The sequence below is a fragment of the Crocodylus siamensis genome, chromosome 6, assembly GCF_052110815.1.
Source record: "Crocodylus siamensis isolate JL-2025a chromosome 6, ASM5211081v1, whole genome shotgun sequence".
Lineage (NCBI taxonomy): Eukaryota > Metazoa > Chordata > Crocodylia > Crocodylidae > Crocodylus > Crocodylus siamensis.
In genome coordinates this window covers 14,507,019-14,527,562 of record NC_143400.1, presented here as the reverse complement: position 1 = coordinate 14,527,562, position 20,544 = coordinate 14,507,019, and the positions used below count along the sequence as shown (strand labels likewise).

The 20,544-nt window shown below is 46.7% G+C and overlaps 1 protein-coding gene across 2 annotated transcripts in view; it reads right to left on the bottom strand.

Moving 5' to 3' along the window:
- Positions 1-924: 924 nt before the first annotated feature.
- VPS45 (vacuolar protein sorting 45 homolog) overlaps positions 925-20,544 on the bottom strand; it is a 50,125-nt gene continuing 30,505 nt past the window's right edge. The window contains exons 14-15 of one of the 2 annotated variants that reach the window (XM_090055434.1): positions 16,533-16,664; positions 925-1,524 (exon numbers count right to left, since the gene is read on the bottom strand). In XM_090055434.1, the coding sequence (XP_089911560.1) occupies positions 1,437-1,524; positions 16,533-16,664 (220 nt within the window). In that variant the 3' untranslated portion in view covers positions 925-1,436. Of the gene's footprint in view, positions 1,525-1,556; positions 2,077-16,532; positions 16,665-20,544 lie in introns of those variants that run through there. The other variant, XM_090055435.1, reaches the window with a different exon arrangement.

The window sequence follows — 20,544 nt, the reverse complement described above, 5'->3', positions numbered from 1 at the left end:
CTCATGTTTCACATCCGCGGGACACTACCTCACGTTCACTGTGGAGGAGAAATCCTACCTGTCAAGTTGCTGGCTCTGAAAAACAGACCCTGCTCTGGGCCTGTCCCTTGTGACCCAAGCTCCATGAGAGCCACAGACAGGCTGGCAGCAACTAGGCCAAGAGGAGATGGAATGGCAAGGGGCACCATCATAGTGGCACCATTTGCCGGTGGCCTCCACACTGACCTTTGCAACATAGTGCTCATCTTTCCTGGGACATTAGCTCTGAGGAATACAACATGCTCAAGGGGATGCATCACCCTGCACCTCCAGAGCTGCTCTGGGGACCACAGTAGGAGCCAGCATAGATCATTGCATTGAGTACCATCTTGGCCTTAACCTGGATCTAGGACTTTACTTCTATGATCTCACTGGTTGGCTTCCAGGAGACCTGGTTCCAAGATTTTCCTTATGGATACCTAGACTCTGGCAGCAAGTTAGAGCTGGAATGGCATGCCTATGCCAGCCTCACAGTGGCACTGAAAGAGGGAAGGAGTTGCAGCCTTGGTCTCTTGGAAGCAATTAATTTGGTTCCATACCAACCTCAGAACCAGAGGTAATGCTCACTATAGTCTGGCTCCCAGTGCTGTGATCAGAAACCTAGCACATCCAATGCTGTGGGTTCACACTTCAAGTCCCCCATGCTTTCCAGTCCATCAACTCCAAAACACTCACTGCAGCCAGAGCATCCATGTATTACTGGATTCATGTAGGCTTTTATGGAGTAGAAAGGAAAGGTGGGGGAAAAAGGAGGGACAGAGACAGACAACAGTGTTACTTTCCAGGGGATGCGGAGCTTTGAAAAGCAGGGCCAACTTGCAAATGGATTTCAGTGATGTTCTGAAGGGAAGGGAAAGAGGGAGATTAAATAGGGAATCGTTTAAAAGACAACAGAAATTTGGTTCAAGAGGGGCATTTAATAAGCATCAAAATATACAGACAAGGAAGGCTACCGGTGTCCATCAGAGCTGGCTTCCTGTTGGAGGAACCAACACGCACATACACACTGGTGGACTCTGCAGCAGGCTAATTATGTGCTCGCTAAGGGACAGAGAAGAAGCTAATTTTCAAAGGTGTTAAACCCCAGCACCAGTGGGAGCAAGGCTGTGAAGTCCCATCTCAAGCCAAGAACCTGGTTATCCATCCATGTGTTGTTCCACGACCCACGGCAGAGGCAATGAGAGTGCTGCATTTCATGCAAGCCCCAGGTCTGAGGCCCACGTCAGTCACTTCCTAAAGGCTTTATGCACATGTTAAGAGTCCCTCCCTGTGTCCTGGGGGATGGGAGTAGCCAAGCTGGCAGCAGGATGGACAGTAGGAGTCTCCAGCTCTGCTATCAAACATGTGGTCAGACTGTGGAAGTGGCGGACGGGAAGCAGTGCTCTTCCCTCCTGGGTTCACCGTCTGCTGCTTGACCTCGGCGTAACATGAGAGCTCTCGCTGCTCCGGCCACGGAACCCAGAAGCCAAAACTTCCTCGAGGAAGCTGCCAAGTAGAGTCAAGGTTAGTAGAAATACAGGCCAAACTTTCATGTTCACAGGCAGAAAGTCACCACAGGGCCTGGCTTTGAGCCTACAGACACAAGCAACAAGTGCTCTGTGGCCTGACAGCTGTGTCTGTAGTCTGCTCACTCAGTTTCTAGGGTGTAATGTCTCAGCTCTGCGTGTGGGAAACTGAGGCAGAAGGACTGTATGGGCTGCTCAAGGGAGTATGCAACAATCAAATACAAGCTGGGAACACAGCCTTCTGGCTCCATGCTCAGACCCCCACAGACCACACTAGCTCTCAATATCAGGTTCCCTTCCTTGCAAAGGAAAATAGCAGCTAGGAAAGGCTGACAGGGTGCAAGTGACAGATGCTCAGAGATGAATCCTACTTGCAATAGAAAGCTGCTGCCCTCACCTTCTTTCCAGGAACATGGGGGTGTTACAATTTCCTGCACAAATGTAATCCCAGAGACAGAGGTGCACAGCCAGGCATGTGCCCAGCCCTGAACCGCTCTGTGCGCGGAGACAGGGGATGTGCTGCATTGATTAGCTGCAGATACAGAAGAGCGGATCAATGCTTTTGCTTAACCCAGCCATTCATAATTAAAGCATCAGGGCAGCCCTCCTCCCCCACCACCAGAGGTCTCTGGCAAAGGAGTTGTCACACCTGCTGATCAAAGGCCTTTAGTCATGGCCCTGCACTGCCCCTACTCCCTTTTCACAGCATCCATGGCCAGCAACCAAGTCAGGAAGGGGCAGCTGGGAGGCCTATTCCTGCTACTTGCTTTGGACTTTCCTGCGTGAGTGATGAGGAAGGAAGCGGCTGAGGTTGTGCCCTTGTTGATGAGGACTTGCCATTTCATGCAAGTGGCTGCCAGGGGTCAGTTCTTTCAGGCAGGTTTGGGTACTGCTCCTTGACTCTAACCAGACATAGGACCCCGACACACAGCAAGCATCACCCTTCCTGTTAGTCCCCAGGTTACATAGAAGCCATTTGTTTCAATTCAGAATTCCATACATGCTGGGGGCGGGAAACAACCCACAAACCTCTGTGTACCTGAACTATTAATTTAACTCACAGCTGTGTAGTAAAGAGGGCCTCAATTTGGCAAAGAGCTGGACCACATGCCTTGCTTACTGTTTGATCTCTACTGATAAGTCACTTACAGGTCAGAATCTGCATGAGGAGCTTAAAAGTGAAGCTGGATCTCAATGAGAGAAGGGCACCTAAACCCCTTAGGCAACATTGGAAATCCCTGCCTGAAAGCCACGCTTAACATTGTGAGGCCTAAGCATTTGCTTCAGTGCTTTGTTGAACTGGGGCTCCAGTTTGCCTATACTGTAACGGGTTCACTCACTCAGCCAGCAACATTATCTAATGAGAGGCAGGTAAGTAACACCACCCAGCAAATCAAAAGCCTTTTTGCTCTCACAACACAGGCTTCTCCTTTCCCCCACAGCCCTATCAAAGGAAGGCTGTTTTACTGCCTCTGCTGAGTTATTTAGCACCCAGATTGCCATGGTGATGGGCATGGTATAAGCAGATAGCTTTGGATGACATCCTGTTTAAGTCAGTACATCAGTGACCCACTCCCAACAGAAAGAGGTTATCAAAGACTAGCTCCTAGGAAAATAAAACAGCTGACGAAACCCTTTGCTGGCAATTTTGGAGTTTGTGAAAGGAGCTGGGCAAAACGATCTGCCCAGCAGCTAGCATATGACCCAGGCCTCCCACGTCCTACGCTAGTCTTTGTTCTACCTTCCCCTTCTACAAAACCCATGAGAAGAGCTGCACCTCTTGCAGCATTCACTCAACTCGCACTCAAACCACCCCAAATTGGTTCACAAGGGTAAACCCCACCTTAATCTCACCAGGCAAAGCCAAGCACTACTCAAATGCTTGGAGAAGTGCTTTGAGGTCCTAACACAGATGGGGCTGTAGAAGTGGCCACTGCAAAGCATGTCACCATGGATTACTTAAATATTTCTACAGTATAGGAAGGGGCCCTATGGACTGGGGATGGCTGAACTGTACTGTGCTGCAATTATTCAACATGTCCCAGGGTCCCCAAGGGAAAGAGAGAGGCCTAACTTACCCTAGGGCTGGACTGGCCTCTTTCTCGGCCAAGAATACATGGACTGAAATGGGAAATTAAAACACTGTATAAAGAAACAAAACCACCAAAGTGGGAAGAAGCCTTGCCCAGATCGGCCCTGTCCTATGCCCCCTTGCCACATGCTTTATGCTGCATGGAAGAGGCCTATTTTTAGAGCAGCCCACCCAGCCTTCAAGTGCACGTTAGTCACTTTAAGTGCAAAGCACTGTGGTACAAAGGCTTCTCCCCAGTTACAGGTATCTGGTTACAGACATACTATGGCTAGGGGATACCCCTGCTGGCATCTGGTTCAAGAAGAACAGCAGGGCTATTCCTGTAAGTGGGTCACCCTGGATACTCCCAGCATTAGTCACAGCTGGTCTGTGCTTAACTTGCACTCTGGAGGAGTTGGCCCCTAGTGCTGGATGTTCCTATTGGCTTGTCTTTTGATTTTTGGGCAAATAGCTATTGTTTTACCCACTCCCTGCTCTCCCCCAGCCCACAGCTCTACCAGCTCAGTGGATTTGGGAAATTAAAAAGCTTATTGCTGGCCACTGTTGGCGAAAGAGGCTTATGCCCACTAGCAAGGAATTGGAACTAATCTGAATGTAAGGGGCGGAGGGGAAGAGCTGTTTTCAGCTCACAGCATAAAGAGGAGTGAGGAAGATGCTGTAACGAGGGAGCAGGCTTTTAATTGCATCTCCCCTTCGCGAGCTAGCAAAGTTATTCTAATACTTGCACACGTGCACCTGGCTGTGACACCTCAGACAGGATCCTGTGACCCCTCCACCCCCACCCATGGCTCTTTAAGAACCTACTGAGCCAGGACTTGCCTGCAACTTTAATGGTAAGGTTACTCCCAGGCATCAGACTTGCATCTGTGCATCTCAGATCCTGGAGAGGCGTTTGTACATCTTAATGATGCTAGCCTCTCAAGACAAAGCTAATCAGCAGCTATTATTCGGAGGCATCGGATAACCAAACAAAAGCTTGCCAAGAGACTGAATGATTCCTGCTAACCAGTATGTGGTGCACCCAGCATGTTGCATCACTCACAGCAGTGTTGTGTGGCAGAGGAGGGGGCACAGGAAGAGAGGCATGACCCCTCCTCCCCAGCCCGGGCTGGAATCTGGCTATACGAGAGCAGGGCTGGTTTCAGTTTACACCAAGGCTGTGAGCCCTAGCATAAAATGGACCCATCTAGGGGATCTTGGTGCTGGGAGACCAGATAGAGCACATCTACACGTAATGCTTTAAATGCGCATTAGCCTAAATTAATGCACATTAATGGTGTGCATCTACATGTGCACGCCCTTATGGCGCATTAGAAATGGCAAATTTAGGCACAAATAGTTAAAGCACATTAATGCATGTGTAGACATGTTAAAGTGCATTAACACTGTCTGTGTGGACTGACTTGGGACTGTCCCAAGTCAGTCCACACACAGTGTTAATGCACTTTAATGCCTGCACATGAAGACACCTGCCTAAACCTGCTTAATCCCCATTAAGCTAATGCCTATTAAAATTTAGGCACATGTAAATACACGTGTGGACACACTCACTAACACCTACTACAGCATCTGGAGGGCTCTGGGAACTGTGAGCAATGACTCTCATCACCAGCACTGTGTTATGCACATCTCACTGCCCATCTCCCAGTCAGAGGAGGAGGAACATGGCCATTCTGCAGCAAAGCCATGCTCCTCCTGCCTTGGTTTAACCAGGCATAAAGTCCCAAAAGCATGTCACAGGCATGGCTCAGGGTTTCCATCAAGTTTAGCTTGAATTGCAGATCTGTTACAGGTCAGCTGAGGGTGTTGGATTGCAGAGTAAGTTTGCCTAGCATTTACAAATGGAAGGAGCTCAAACAATAAAAACCCCCATAGGCCCCCTGGCTGCATGCAGGTGGGGGGAGGGGTGGGGAGATCATATGGGGAGAACAGATGTCTTGAAGGGCTCCCCATTACATTTTAAATGGAAAGATAACCCTTTTAAGATCAGTAACTGCTCTATAGTTGGGCTGAGATGTATATACACTCACACCAAATCTAAGTGGATGCTTGACTGTTTAAATAGCTTCAGTATCTGCAGAGAAGCCATTGCCACAACACCTAAGCAGCTACCATGGAAAACTGGTTACTAAGACAGGGCAGGGCACTAATCTAACCTGACCAAGTGCTTCCATTGCAGGGACTGTCCACCCTGCCGACAGCCACTGTAAGAGGACCTTTGCCAAAAGCCCTGCTAGCAGACAGGAGACACTCATGGCCTAATCTTGTATACCAGCCACCTCAACTCCTGTTGGCATCCAGTCTCTCTTTGGAGCACTCTGCCTTACAAGATCTGGCCCTAAGAACCCCAAGTTGATGGAAATCCATCTACTAATTTCCATGGGCTTTGGCTCAGGCACTTGATCACCAGGCAAACCACACCTCCTCCTGAGCTGTTAGGGAGGGCAGTCTTAGTGGAAAAAGTGAAAAGCTGACATACCAGCAACAAGGGGCTAATTTTATTGGTGTTATTAGTACTGTTAAGATAGCAAACCTCCGGAAAGTCAGCAGTCCAGAGAACCTAAAAACACTGGACATTTTCAAGAGCAAGTTAGATGGACATTTGACTGGGACAGTCCCATCCTGAGCAAGGGGCTGGACTAGATTCATAGACATTAGGGCTGTAAGGGACCTCAGATGATCATCGAATCCAGCCCCCCACCCCAGGGGCAGGTAGTCAGCTGGGGTCTAAGGATCCCAGCAAGATAAACATCCAAATGTCTCTTAAATAAGTCCAGAGTAGGTGGTTGCACCAGCTCTGGGGGCAGCCTGTTCCAGACCTTGGGGGCTCGGAAAGTAAGGAAGTTCTTCCTTATGTCCTGCCTGAAATGGTCTTGGAGGAGTTTGTGACCATTTGACCTTGTCATCCCTTGGGGCGCTCTAGTGAACAGGTGTTCCCCCAGTTCCTGATGTACACCCCTTACATACTTATAAGCAACCACCTTATGAGGTCCCTTTCAGCTCTACTTTCCCATGATGTTAACAAGTTCTGTTCACAGGAACAAGTGTTGCTAATTTATAGACACGATTCTTTGGGTAAATGTAATACATCTTATTAAACCAACTAAGTCGCTGGAAAAAATGTTCTTTACAAGCTTTCAAGCTAATTTACAGGGAACTCCCACCCCTGCACACTACTATCAACATGTGTGCATGTAAGTAATGTGTAGAACCACACCCACCGGGCCAGATTTTTACTTACATAAAGGCCTTTTTTACACCAGAAACCCCTCAATCTAGATGTACACTTACACCCATTGAGGTCCCTTTATACTGCCAAAGGGGGTTTTGCATAAATGAGAATTGGGATGATACTACTTTAAAGCATTTACTTAGGAACAGAATAGGCATGGAGACACTGTATGATGTACAGTGCAGTCTGAACCCACACCATTGCAAAGATACAGTCCAGAGCACAACCAGATCCAATAACATGTCTGTCTCCTGCTCTGAAAAAGAAAAGAGTAGGCCCCCTCCAATGCACACACACAGCTGTTGCAGAGAAAGTCAGTGTAGGACTAGTAAGAACAATGACAGCATGGGATTAATGTGCTTTCACTGGCTGCTCACAGCATTAATATAAAAATCTCCCTGTATATTGTGAGATATCAACTCTAATCCAGGAGAAATAACTGGTAGTTCATTAGAGAGAGACCAATGGATTACCAGGGAAATTGTAATGAGATGGAGATCTAATAAAACCCACGAAGGTTTCTGTGCGTTAGACACCACTGTTATGCCTGCTAAACTGCTTAAAATCTGAAGGCAGTTTATTAAAATCCTCCTTGCTGACAACATTAGGAAGAGATTCACAGTTTTAATTCACAGACATCCCAAAAAAACAAGACAAGACAAAAAAACCTGTAAAGGATCGATACTTTGTTCAGGTTGGTCAATATCTAAGTGTCAACAGTTTTCACTCATTTGACGTTTGGGCTTCGCACGGGGCTAACTAAGACCCTTTGCCCTGGGCTCTGCAAGAGGTCAGACAGAGCATCCAACAGCTCCTTCAGGTCTTAAAAAGCTGCGCATTTTGCCTCCCAAGATTTTTTAAGCGCTTTGCAAATATTTACATAAAAGAGTTGATGAATTCAAGCAGAGTCTGAAACCACAACATTCACCTTCTCTCTGAAGAAATCATTAATCAGTTCCCCAGGCTGCTTAAGAGAGCATTGTGGGTTTCTTATTATGAAGTGGCTTGGGGGCATCTCTTTTCAGGTCAACACTGCTCTGTAAGTTTACACATTTTAAATGGCTAAAAATGGTAAAAATAGAATAGTAATCTTTTATATTGCACATTCTTTTTTAAAAGACCCTTACATCTGCAAGGCACTTGAAGAATTAGTCAAAGGACCAAAATGCAGCCAGATCTGGGGTGGAACACAGGAGCTGCTCCTTTGTGACAAGAAAGATAACATCCTGAACCGAGATAGGTGGAGAAGGGTAGGATAGTAAGGGGACCCAGGGATCAGCCAAACCGAAAGGAAATGGGGCTCATCTTGTGAAGTGTCATGAGGGATCAGCAGGTCCATTTGATCTCTCATCAGGCTAATGGCACTTCCAGCAACACGTCACTCTTTAAAATCCATGTGGGAACATGGATTCAGCAGTGATTCTGGGGATGGATGCCTCTGGCTGAGTTACCTGTCCCTCTTCCTGCAGCATGTGGCTCTCCCCCACCCCTAAGCTAAATACCATCACAGGCCTGCCCCTGTATGGGCTAGAAGGTCAGAGACTACCAGAGCCTCCAACATGGTACTCAGGGCTTTGCACAGCAATGTATGACATCAGGAGGCAGTTCATTGCAAAGCAATCAATGCACTTCTGAGGTAGTTAAAGTCATCCAGTCGCTGGCCTTGTTACTCAAGGCATTCACTAGCGACAGTCAGAAGGGACTAGCAAACCGTCTATGCTGTTGGGATTCTCCCTGTTCACCCCTGTCCTAACCCAATAACATACACTAGGAAGGCATGCACTTTGGCTCCAACTACATCAGATCCATAAGAGCGCCATTATATTCTCTGAAAAGTTTACAGAGGGCATCTCTTTTCAGGTCAACACTGCTCCGTAAGTTTTCAAAGAAGCTCCATAAGTCTCCATCAGATCCATAAGTATTGGTTCAAATGGTTAATACCCATACTGCCAAACTCATACTTTACTTCTAATATGAACATGCCTGGCCTCAGCTCCAACTATTGATTCTTTTTATGTCTTTCTTTGCTAAATGAAAAAGCCCTTTTTAGTATCAGGTGCCTTCTCCTCAAAAGGGACTTGTACACCTTAATCAAGTCCCTTTTGATCCTCTGCATTATTTTCTCTCTCTCTCCAGGATTTTCTCTGGAAATGGAGACAAGAGTATGCCAACACTGAAACCAATTAGTGCCAGCTGTATCAGTCTCCATTGGCTAGCTTTCCCAATCTTCCCTGGTCTGAAACATGACAACTCATTCTGCCTACATAATACCACAGACCTGAGACCTGAAGAAGAATGCATTGCCGTCAAAAGCTTGTCTAAGTCTATCCAAACTATGCAGTTGGTCCAGTAAAGGATACCACCCACATAAATCCTAGCCTCAAGGAACAGGCAGCAGCATTCAATTTTTGCCAACCTGGGCTGGATCTGTACCCCTGACCCAGAAAAGCCAAGTACAGCCCCCTTCAGGAAGAGGGCTACACCCAACATGTGTAAAACTTTCCACATGTCAATCATCTTAGGGCCGCCCCAGCAAAAATAGAAGTTGACACCTATGCCCCGACCTGAAGAAAGGGCTTGGGAATGACAGCGAAGAGCTTGGTCATTCCCTACACACCGCTTTGTGCACTGTGGACCACAGCCTTCCTTGTCTTGTATCTGAGTTGATATTACACTGACAAAGAGAACGACCCAAGCAGCTGGAGAGGACTACCATCCCCACATGGTTCATTTTACACCCACTGCAGACAACTGCATAGTCCAGGAGGGAAGTGGAGAGTCTAGGGTGGGTGATCTTAAGGGCAGTCCACAGCCACTCATTTACAGTGAAGGTTTAGATTTCAAGCAAAAATAAAAAATAAAAACTTTATTTTTAAAGGAGCAGCAACATGCTGGAGAGTGATCTACTTATGAGCACTGATGCTACTATAACCTTATTTTCTGCAGGGCAGAATTACAAGCTCTTTCAAGTCTCTCTGCCCTGCCACTGTGGGACCATGGTCTATAGAATACCCCAGACAGGATTCTACATCCAGCACCAAAGTGGGTTAATCACTCCCCCGCTCTGCGCCTCAACTTCTTCTGCATATTCAAACCATACTATCTCTGGATGCTGCTTTGGGAAGTAGAGGGGGAAAGTAGTATTTTTATTATGCCAGTGGTCTTCGGTCTTCAGGGAACACTAGTTTCACCCAGTGGAGAAAGTAAACCACCCCACCTACCAACACATACATGTTCATGACACCAGGTTGAGTTGTGTGTTCTCTTTTTTCTTTTTCTTTTGTTTGGGGGGGGGGCAGGGGGAGTTGTTTTTTTCGTTTGTTTGTTTTAACCAGGACACCCGCTAATCCCAAACCAGGGGGTTCTGGACAGCACCTTGCTGTAATCTGTCATCAGAGGCTACACACATCCCTTTTTATTTCCTTCTTTGAAATGCAAATTCTGTTACAGTATCCTACTTTTCCGTAAATAATTCAGAGACTGCACTAAACCCTGATCACAGTAGAAGGCCTACACTAGCTATTGTTACTTGTCACAGCACCAATCTGCAGAGCTCAGCCCAGCAATATGGCTCTGACTCTTGACTTTGGGATTCCTTACCATGAGACACCGATACGCTGGCTGCACTTCTGCTGCTCTTAGCTGCTGTCACGTGCAGGATATAGGTAGGTGACCAGAGCTAAAAGCTTCCACCTAGATCCCCACTGGCAATCTTCACTGCTTCTTCTTGGCTCTCCCTGGGAAAGATGGTACTCAAACATTATGGTGACTGAGAAACCTGTAAGTATTAGCCTCCCTCCACTCCCTCAAAACATCCATCCTCACAGAGCCCTGGTAATTCCAGCACCATCTCTACAGCAGTGTCCCACTAACCTCTCAGTAAGCCTGCTCCACAACTGACTATCATGGTAACACCTAAGGACCCCAGCCTTAAAACAGGGGCCTGCTGGATTCAGCACAGAGGCAGAGTGAAAGAGACCATTCCCATCTTGAAGGTCCAGGCTAAGAAGGGAAAAGGCAAAAATGAAGATGAAGATGGAAGAGGAAGAGGAGATGAAGTGCCTTGTCCAAGGTCACACAAGGGCAGTGGCAGGATGGGGAAACAAACCCAGATCTCCCGACACCTGGTCTAGTGTCTCACCCACTGGACCACACTACCTCTCCTGCCTCTCTCTGTTCCACTCAAAACACCGATGTTCATGTTGTCCACAAGGCTCCAGCCTGTAGATCAGCTTTGCCTTGTGTCAGCATCAAACAAACTCCTTAGCTTTCCATTCAGACATTTCATCTACATGCTCACCACAGCTGCACACACACACAGAGCAAGAATGGCTATGTGGTCCAGCAACTCCCACATATCCTATTTGGCAGATAACAGTGAAAATGAAAGGTAGAAGGGGTCCAATTTGGGGGTTACAACCTCCAGAGGAGAGAGGTTCAGAAACAGGTATTGGTGGAGGGGTCACAGCCAGTCCACCTTTCCCTAAGTGCTCCAAGGGAGGCAGTAAAGAGGCTCTGGAGGAAACATCTGGCAAGGTCGCCTTCCTGAAACAGTGAAATTATAAGCCTACCCCTGAACAGGCAGGAAAACATGGTTACAGAGCTACAACTTCCCTCTGCGCTAGGACACAGAGGCAATGCAGATATGCTCCATGAAGCATATTAAAACAGGATCACAGCTTCTCTGCAGGGGCCCGCCGATACGTGTCATCTCTAAACGCAGCACCATACAGGGAGTTCAGGTCTCCATACAGGGAGTTCAGGTCTCTGCTGAATCCATTACAGATCCTTTTTCAGGGCAGGTCTCAACCTTCAATACTGTAAGAAAATTATACCTTTCTAGAGAGCGCTGCTATTGGCTACTCACTGCCATTTATTTGTATCATGTTTGGGAGAAATTGGGCTTCTGTTATAGCCCAACTCTGCTGCCTCCCAACGAGTGACACCAGGCTCAAAGCCAGTGCATTGGGCCTGGGGAGGGAGTAGAAGTTTTCTATAAAAATCTGAAGCAATTCAAATTGGGGGCTGTTTGGTTACAACCCTTCAATGACTGCAAAAATCTTTGAGCCATTCAGGGTCTAGGCTAGCAAAACTTCTCTCTTGTTGACCACAAACGCAAGCAAGCATTCAGCTGCAAAGAGAGCCAAAGCATATTTGGGCAGTTTCTAAAAAGGCAATTAAAAGCCAGCTGGTCCACAAGTCAAAGAAAAGTATGCACAGAACCTTAGTGTAGGTCCTACAAAAACAAGCATTTGCAATACACTTTAAGATCCCAAGATGAAAAAGTACAACACTGCTGTGTATTGGGAGAACAGTGAGTCTAAAACTGAAGGAGCTCTCAATTGTGATGGTCCCAAACATAGCCCCTTTACTCCTACTGAAGTACCACATGGATGGTAGTTCAGCTGAGGGATCTGGAAAAGGAAGCATTGCAAAGGGCCCAGTTATGACCCCAAGCCTCCTGGCAGCAAGTGGAGGCGAGAGGGACCTGGTGCTTTGAGTAACAGCAGCAGGGAAACCTAGAGGTAGAGTCAAATCCTTGCTCTGCCACTGATTTTAAGTGAAATGCCCATGGGCATACATGGTCTTTCTGTGTCTGGCCTCCCATCTCTACAATGAGGATAACAACATAGCCCTATCGCCTGGGGCACTGGGAAGATCAACACGAAATGATGTGCTACAGTGAGAGAGAAGTGCCTTGGATCAGTGACAGGCATAGCTACCATGCACTATCCTAGAGTGCACACAGGTTCACTCTGACATCCATTACCATTCTTCAGCCTGGGAGTGCCCAACTGCCTCTTCCAACCCTTCTTGTGGCTTCTATTTCAGGGTCACTGCAAAGGACAACCTCAATTTTATTCAACACATAGTAAGTGCAACAGCAGTGACGGGGATCCAATTTGAGAAGGTGTGGAATGAGGGCTGGTCCAGTAGTGGGAGAGGCTAAACTTTCATGCCTTGAGAACAGATGTCTTCCCCCCCACCATCCCCCACCCCGCTGTGCATGCTGCAAAGAGTCTGCAGAAACAGCAACTACGGCATTGGCAGCAAACCCCTGCTAGGCTTTTACACACCACTAATTATGGGTTAGCGACCATGTCATCTCGCTGATGGGAAGACCCTAAATACAGCACAGAAATGTGCAATTAAGCCCTTGCCTTTGCCAGCCTTCAAGAACTAGGAGCTCAGCACAGGCCTCTCCCCACTCCAAGAACAGCAGTGGCTGGGTTTTATCTTGTATTGCAGGGAAAGTCAGCTAGTGAACAAGGAATAAGTCCCTTCTTTCCATCCCCTCAGCTATAAGGTAGGGTAATACTTCAGAGAAGCATCTCTGTACAGTACCGTAATCAAGCATGTGATAAAGTCCCCTTGGTTTTAAGTTAAGCATACGCCGACATAAGTATTTTCCTGAAGGAGGGGAAAACCTTGCACAAAAGGAATGTGGGCACCTCATTCCCTTAGGCTCCTTGGGAAGGCGACGAAAAGGAAGCGGGGGGCAGGAGGAAGAAAGTCACAGGCCTGCTGTTGGGAAGGCCAAAGTGCTTGGACAGAAGAGGATTCAGAAGTGCAAAGTACTGATATTGTGCTAACTAGAACATTAGAGTGGCTGGAAGAGAAAACAGGCCACAGCTGAGACTGTTTTACAAGCCTCGGGCTCATTTCCCAGATTAAAGATATTTAGGGCCCAAGCTTTACTTTGTCTTCTGACTCGTTATCAAGGTTTGCTTTCTACTTCCAGTGTCTCTCAAGATCACTGATTAATAACCCTCCCACTGGAGGGCTTCCAACTGCACAGGAAGTTGCCATGCACCAAAATGGATCACAAGCCATCAGCAGGTGCTTGGCAGCCTCTCTGCATCAGGCTCTAGGATTTCCAATAGGTGCCTACCCCAGCTCAGGAACCTAGCTCAGGCACTGAGCATTCTCCAGTGCTTGCTGGGAGTTACAGTAAAAAGAAGGAACAGGAGACTGGTTTTCAAGTATTCATAAAAAACAAAGCCAGATGTGTTCACCAAAGCAACATTTCTTTAAAGGCCCAGTGCATCTTTCTAAGGTGACACCTAACCCAGCAGCTCCCATTTTCTTAATCAGTCAAGAAACAGTAAGTATAAACTGCTGAACACTCTTGTTCCAGTTACTACCACTAGGCCTCAAATGCAGTTAAGCTCATAGACTACTGGAGAAGGGGGAAGGAGGGGAAAGCTGGATAATTCAGGTAGGATTTAAACACGTGTGTTGACACAGATCTGTCTTTGTAATCCTGTTCAAGAGAATCATTTGCTTCTGGGTGTTTGGCTCAAAGGCTTTCCAACTGTTAGATATCAACCCAAAAGAAAAACAGGACATTGGCACAGACACTGCAGAAAGGTGAAAAAGTATGTTGGGCAGATGAAAGCCACCAGATCTTTGCAGAAGCATAGGAAAGTAAGGCCAGCAGGGCCCTCAGGATGTCACCTAGTCCAATCCCCTGCTCTAGGCAGGATCATCCCTCTAAACCTTTCAAAGAAGATAATGTATTCTTACTGTGCCAACAGCTGTACAAACTAAAGATGCTTTACAAGAGGGCAATAAAGGGTAGAGATACAGAAATTAAGTTATTTCAGAGACGGCATGGATTGTTACAATAGCAATACATTACATGCCTAAAACACAAGCTGTTTTTATAGCTACATCCACAAGACACTTGCACCCAGCTCTTAGGAACTGAAAGAACCCAGTAGCAGTGGTTTTATACAGACATGGCATTATGAAGTCTCTCCCGATTACACAGCATGTACTTACATGCCTGTTCACACTCCTATGGAGTTGTGTGAACTGGAAGCATTGAAATCAAAGTGAAACCAACTAAGAAACCAAAAACCCAGCCACTTGAAAGCTCAGCATGTTAAAGCCAGGAACTTACTTCATAGTTTAACAAGCTGGGGCCACAGCCAGTATGTGCAGAGAATAGGCTGCATGTGTTCAAACATGTCCCACCCCACACTTTGACGTCACTTGTCTTTTTAGTGAATCCAAACACCCTGATCCTTGCTGCACTACACTGCAGGGATAAGAGAGCCTGCTTAGGCCTTCCTAGCAGCACAGCCAAAGACGATTGGAGCACAGAGTGGGCCCAAGAAGCTGGTTCAAACACATTTTGTCTTGCAAGGTGGATGGCTGGCTGGCCTCAAGAGTAGGGTGCAGGCCTTTTTTGGCATATAAAAGAGTTCAGTGAAGGTCTCCGTCATAAGGTAAAAGTGTTGCATTTCCTAAATACTGGAGGCAGAGATTTTTTAGAACCGTCTGTCTAAGGGACTTGGGCACCCAACTTCCATTAGTTTTTATACAATAAAACTCATACACCCAAGTCCCTCAGGCAGCATTAAATTATCTCAGCCCGTGTTTAACTGTAATTTTGCTTTGGTGTTGTGTGGATGTATGTTTTCGTATTTATAATGGGGGTTTGAAATCTGCCCCCATCTTGAGTAGAGTGGTTCCCTTTAAGCCCAAAGCAGCTGTTGGACAAGTCAAAGAACCCTTCCACAGTTTAGATTTCACATTTCCCGATACAGCATAGGGGGAGGACAGGTCACCTGTCACACTCCTTTTAACTTTACCCTCTGCTCCCAAACAACTGAACAGTGACTGGCCCAGGCAACTTGACTATGAAAGGGGACAGAATGGAGTATTTGGAGAGGAGCAAGGGAAGAATTGTAAGAATTCTTGGATCTCTGCTTGGCTAGCAGCTGGCGTGGGAAAGAAGTACGTAGTCTCTCTCAAGCCCCCCTCCTCCTTGACAGGAGTTAGCACCAACATATGGTCTAATTCCCCACTTACTAGCAAAGGCAAATCTTGCCCTTGGATGATCAGATCACCACTCAGGCATGTGAGCAAGTGCTCACATTTGGAAAACGATCTTATAAATGTTCTAAGCTGATCATGTTGCTCTGGTCCTGTTGCTTACTGGAGAAATGCAGAACATGTACATGTAGAAATGGAGTGTTTTAGGATCAGATCATTCAGCTGGGAAAACAGAATGCCATCAGCTCTGACCTGGGCAAAATCCCTCCCATTCTGTTAAAGCCAGCAGCTGAGAGGTAGCAACTGAGGGAACCGGAATTAGGATGTTCAGCACTCAAGAAGCACTCCATTTCTTGCAGGATCAAACCCATGAATGGCTCCTCTCAAGACAGAAGAAGAAATGGGTGCCTGTCAGTGAAAGCTCCCTTCTTTGGAGGGCAATAGGAAGACAACAGGAAACATCCACAGGTGACACCCAGCTTGCCAGAGACAGGTTCCGATCTCAGTCACACCAGCGTAACTCCACTGATGTAAAATCAGGAGTCACTCCTGATTTACAGCAGGGCAACTGAGAGGCCACTCAGGCATTTCTCTGCCTTCCCCCTGATGTTACAGCATGCATTGAACTGAAGTCAGGAGAAGCCAAGTCCATCATTTGTTACCCAGAACTCTTATCTGCTCCTTACAAGTCCCTAAAAATCTCTGAGCCAGCAAGTCTTTTAGGGCCACAGAGTGGCTTGCTGAGGAAAGCAGATTAGCCTTTTTATCTGACAGCTCAGTGCTGCTCTGTGATCAGGAATTCTCTTCAGTGTTATGGGCCAGGGATCACATTGCCCAATTTGGAATATGAAGGATCTCAGCTCAGGATTTGTGCCATTACCTTTTTGTGTTGTGGACCGTGGTCCCGCCCAGCACAATGCGGACACCTGGATTGGTGCGGTTGAGGTTGTAGACAGTTAGGGCTTCTTCATAGGTTGCTCCTCCAATTACAAACACAATAATATCTTGAGGCCTGCAATGAAGAGAGAGCTGTTGAAATTGGATGGAACAAAGCAGTGGAGAACACAGCACAGGGGTAAATCCTGCGCCAGCCTAGGGCAGAGTCAATGCTCCAATAGATTTTCCCCACTGCCAATTCCTTCAGGGTCCAAGGACACAGACCAGCAGTGATGCAGTGACCCATTACATTGCATTTCAATACTGTACCTGCTAAAACATTTACACAGCATGCCAATGGTGCTTTAAAAGCTCCATACACCTCCTCAACAACACCCACACCCTGCCTGTACAACACAGATCCACCATGACACATCCGCCAACGTTTAATATATGATCACAACACTGCTGGGACTGTTAAATTAAGATCAGTCTAGGAGTCAAATTAGGACAGCAGTGGCACTTCAGACCTCTTGGGCTTGCTTGGCTTGAATGGCAAGGATCAGCAGCAGTTTCTCTGTCTGATTCCCAAACAGCGGCAATTATATACATTTCTTTTTAAAATCTCCAAGATCCCAAGGGTCCCAAGCCACCCTTGAAGTTCAGGCTTTTGCACGGAAATAGCATAGGGGATGCCTTCATCTCTCCACATGCAGACACATGGCACAGTCTATTTTTGCTTTCTCATGAAAACCTGCACCTTGATCCTCCTCTTCATTTCTCACTCGATAAATCACTTAGAAGAACAAGACTTTGGTCGTGGCTTGCAACCCAGCTTTCCTGTCACATTAAACACTAAAAGTCCAGGAAGTTTGGAGTTGCTGTCAGAGATTTCACAGCAGAAGATGCTCTATCATTCTGGGGTGACTCTCATTGCTCAAGTCAAATCATTTCAGTCCAAAGGGCAGCTAGGTCTTGGCACAGTTACTTTGTGCTGTGTTCTCTTTTCCCCTTCAAGTCTAATCTCTGCCCTGCAGCCAGGTACTATATTAGACAAGAGCTGCTTGTTGCAGGGATCAGAACAGCAGGCATTCAGCTGCTCTGTCTGCACAAGCTCCTAACCAGCAAAGCAAAACAGACCAAGGGACAAGGATGACTGCTCTGCATGTGCATAGACTCTCCATCCCTGTTGGGAAGGAGACCTGCAAGGCCCTGGCCCTATTATTGCTTGGCACAAGAGATGCTAGTGGTATCAGAACAGAAGGCTAATGTCAAGAGATGGGACTACAACATAAGCCACTTCACAGGGTCAGCACCTCTGTTTCACAGGTTGACCAGAAGAAGCCCCACCAAAAGAACAGTGGCCACTAGTTCAGGAACAGGATGCTGGCTGAGAAAGTAGGGCTCTTCCTACTGAACCACCACGGGTGTTGCAGCTATGTTTTTCTTTTTCTTTTTTTAAAAAGGGACCTCATCTAAATGCTGATTAGACATACCCCTTTGTTTAGCACCAGACCCAATGAAGGTACATCAGCCAGATGGCATTTTCTTTCCATAATGTTCAAAACAATACACACAGACTTACAGCTTCTAAGCAACTGAAGGCTCAACTTCCAGAGGCATCCTCCATAATTAGATGCCCGGATCTCCTGGCATGCAAGGCCAGTATTTAGAGATGCTTGGAAGCTCTGGGTTCTTGTCACCTAAGATGATCACATCCTAGGTTCTTAGAAGTTTTGACACCTAGTATCACAGGCCACTTGGAAAAGTGCAGCCCATAGTACTAATTATTACTAATTAAAGCAGAGAAGTCCCTTCCCATTGCAGAGGTTTCTTCTACAGTCACTACATAAAGTTTCTTCCTCCTGTTCTTTGGCATAGCTGGTACCTGTTCTTAAGACTCCTGACTTGCAGCCTGCTGCATGGTTTCCTAGAAAGGCCAAGGTCATTAATCAGAGCAAAACCCTGTGTAGAAACACCCGCAGTACAAGAATGTGCAAGCCAAGATATTCCATGCTTGAGCTCTGGCCGCTGTGGTGACTTCTACCCCGCAGATGACCTAGGCCTTTCCAAACAGGAACTTTTAAGACAGGCAGAAAAGCCATCTGAATTTTACCAGCTCAGCACCTGCAACATTCCCAAAGAGTCAGGGTTCTGTGCAGTGCTCTCCCCAAGGAACTGCACTGTCCCTTAAAAAGGAACAGGCTGTGAAATCTTCTGCACTGCAGACTCAAGATAAGAAGGTTATATATAGCAGCTGCAGTCATATTGTGCAGGTTCAAAATGTGTCTCCAAGGCAGACAATGGAGCTCTTGAACACTAGCAAGAGCACAAGTCACCAAGTCAGCCCCAAAGGAAAAGCAGTCTCCTTTTCCACAGCTTTTGAGCTGGGTTGGATATGCCTTTCAAAACTAAATGCAAAGCTGCTCAAGTCTTTTGGGGATGGAAGGGGCCAGAGAAGAAGCTAAAATCAACCATCACCTGCTGTTTTGAAGATTATTTCACCTCTGCTGCCATGTATGTGAGAAAAGCACCAAATAGTCTGTGTCCCAATTTGCTTCAAGACACACACACACACACACACACACACACCCCCCCCCGAATTTTAAAGACCTAATGAACTGACTGGAGTTTTTGGAGATGCAACCTTTCTGGTCTCCTTATATGAACCAGATCAGTAAAGCAGCAGGGTAACAAAATAATCGTTTTGGGACAGGGAAATAGTTCCTTTGCCAGTTGTAACCATTCCTGCTTCATCTGCATCCAAATTCTGGCACAAGTCTGCTGCTGTTTGAAGAGGCCTATGAGATTTAGGGCATCTAGACCCTCATTGATTTCCAGGAGTTCTGTGCCTGCTTCCCACAGGCTTCTTTAAGTGCTGAAATATCTGGGATTTTTTAAAATTGCAGTTACCCTGAACTGCCACCACGTTTTCCAAGTGTTTAAAGGCCAGGAGGACTGTAACATTCTTGCCAATCTACAGAAGCAGGGGGTTAGCAGGACAGAGGAACTGCTGAAGGCTGCAATTGCTAGGGAGGGTAGAAGTGTGGTTTCATTGTTTATCTGAAACTAGAGATGGAGGTGGGGGTGGGAGGGGAGTCTGCTCTTGTTTGTTCTCATCTTTGGGTCTAGAAACCATCATACCAAGGCTGCTCACATAGGCACCATCCCAAATGGGATAATCAATCATATTAGCTTAGGGAGGAACCAAGAATGCAAATAAGAATGGCTTCATTAAGTGTTGCGTTCATTATTTCTCTGCCTCTGCTGCTGTCAATTGCTTTAAATTAAAGCAGAAGCAACCCTGCAAATAAGTTTCAGTTTAATATCATGACCCAGGAGAGAGAGGTGAATATCTTCCTGTTGAAATCTGCAGTTGAAACCAAGCAAGGAAGAGATGTGGGGGCTGAATTAATTAAAAAAAAAAGATACAAACCCTCATTCTTAAATGCTTACTAACTGCCTGGCACTAGGAAGAGAGTTCTTTCTAGGGAAGGTAATTCTGTCATTACATGTACCACAGAGCACCAGTCATGGGATGGGACCTCACTGTCCCACACAAGAACAGAAAAGGTAATCCGCTGGCCTGATAGGTGATTTCTTATGCCACCTGGTACTGGCTCCCATAGGAAGAAATACACTTTTCCTAAATGGACCACAAGTGTAAATCCTGCATCTGTCACAATCAGGGACTTGGGTCAAAGACAGCTGAATCTTTTCTTCCATCTCAGTGTATTCAAGTCTCTGCATTTTTCACAGGAACACAGGTCTGGAAGGGAGCTCCTGGGCTATCAGGTCCCATCTCCTACATTTGCAGGCAACAGCTTTTTCCCTAAAACAGTCCAGTCTGGTCCCTCTTGCATGTGTCAGATGGAAAGCACAGAAAGCAAGAAAGGAAGGAGAGGCCTCCGGTGCAGAGGAGAGAGCAGGAGACCCCCAACACCCTGGGGAAGAAGTCATTTGGGATGACAGCTGGGTCACCCAATCCATTTGAAAACATAATACCAGAAACAGTC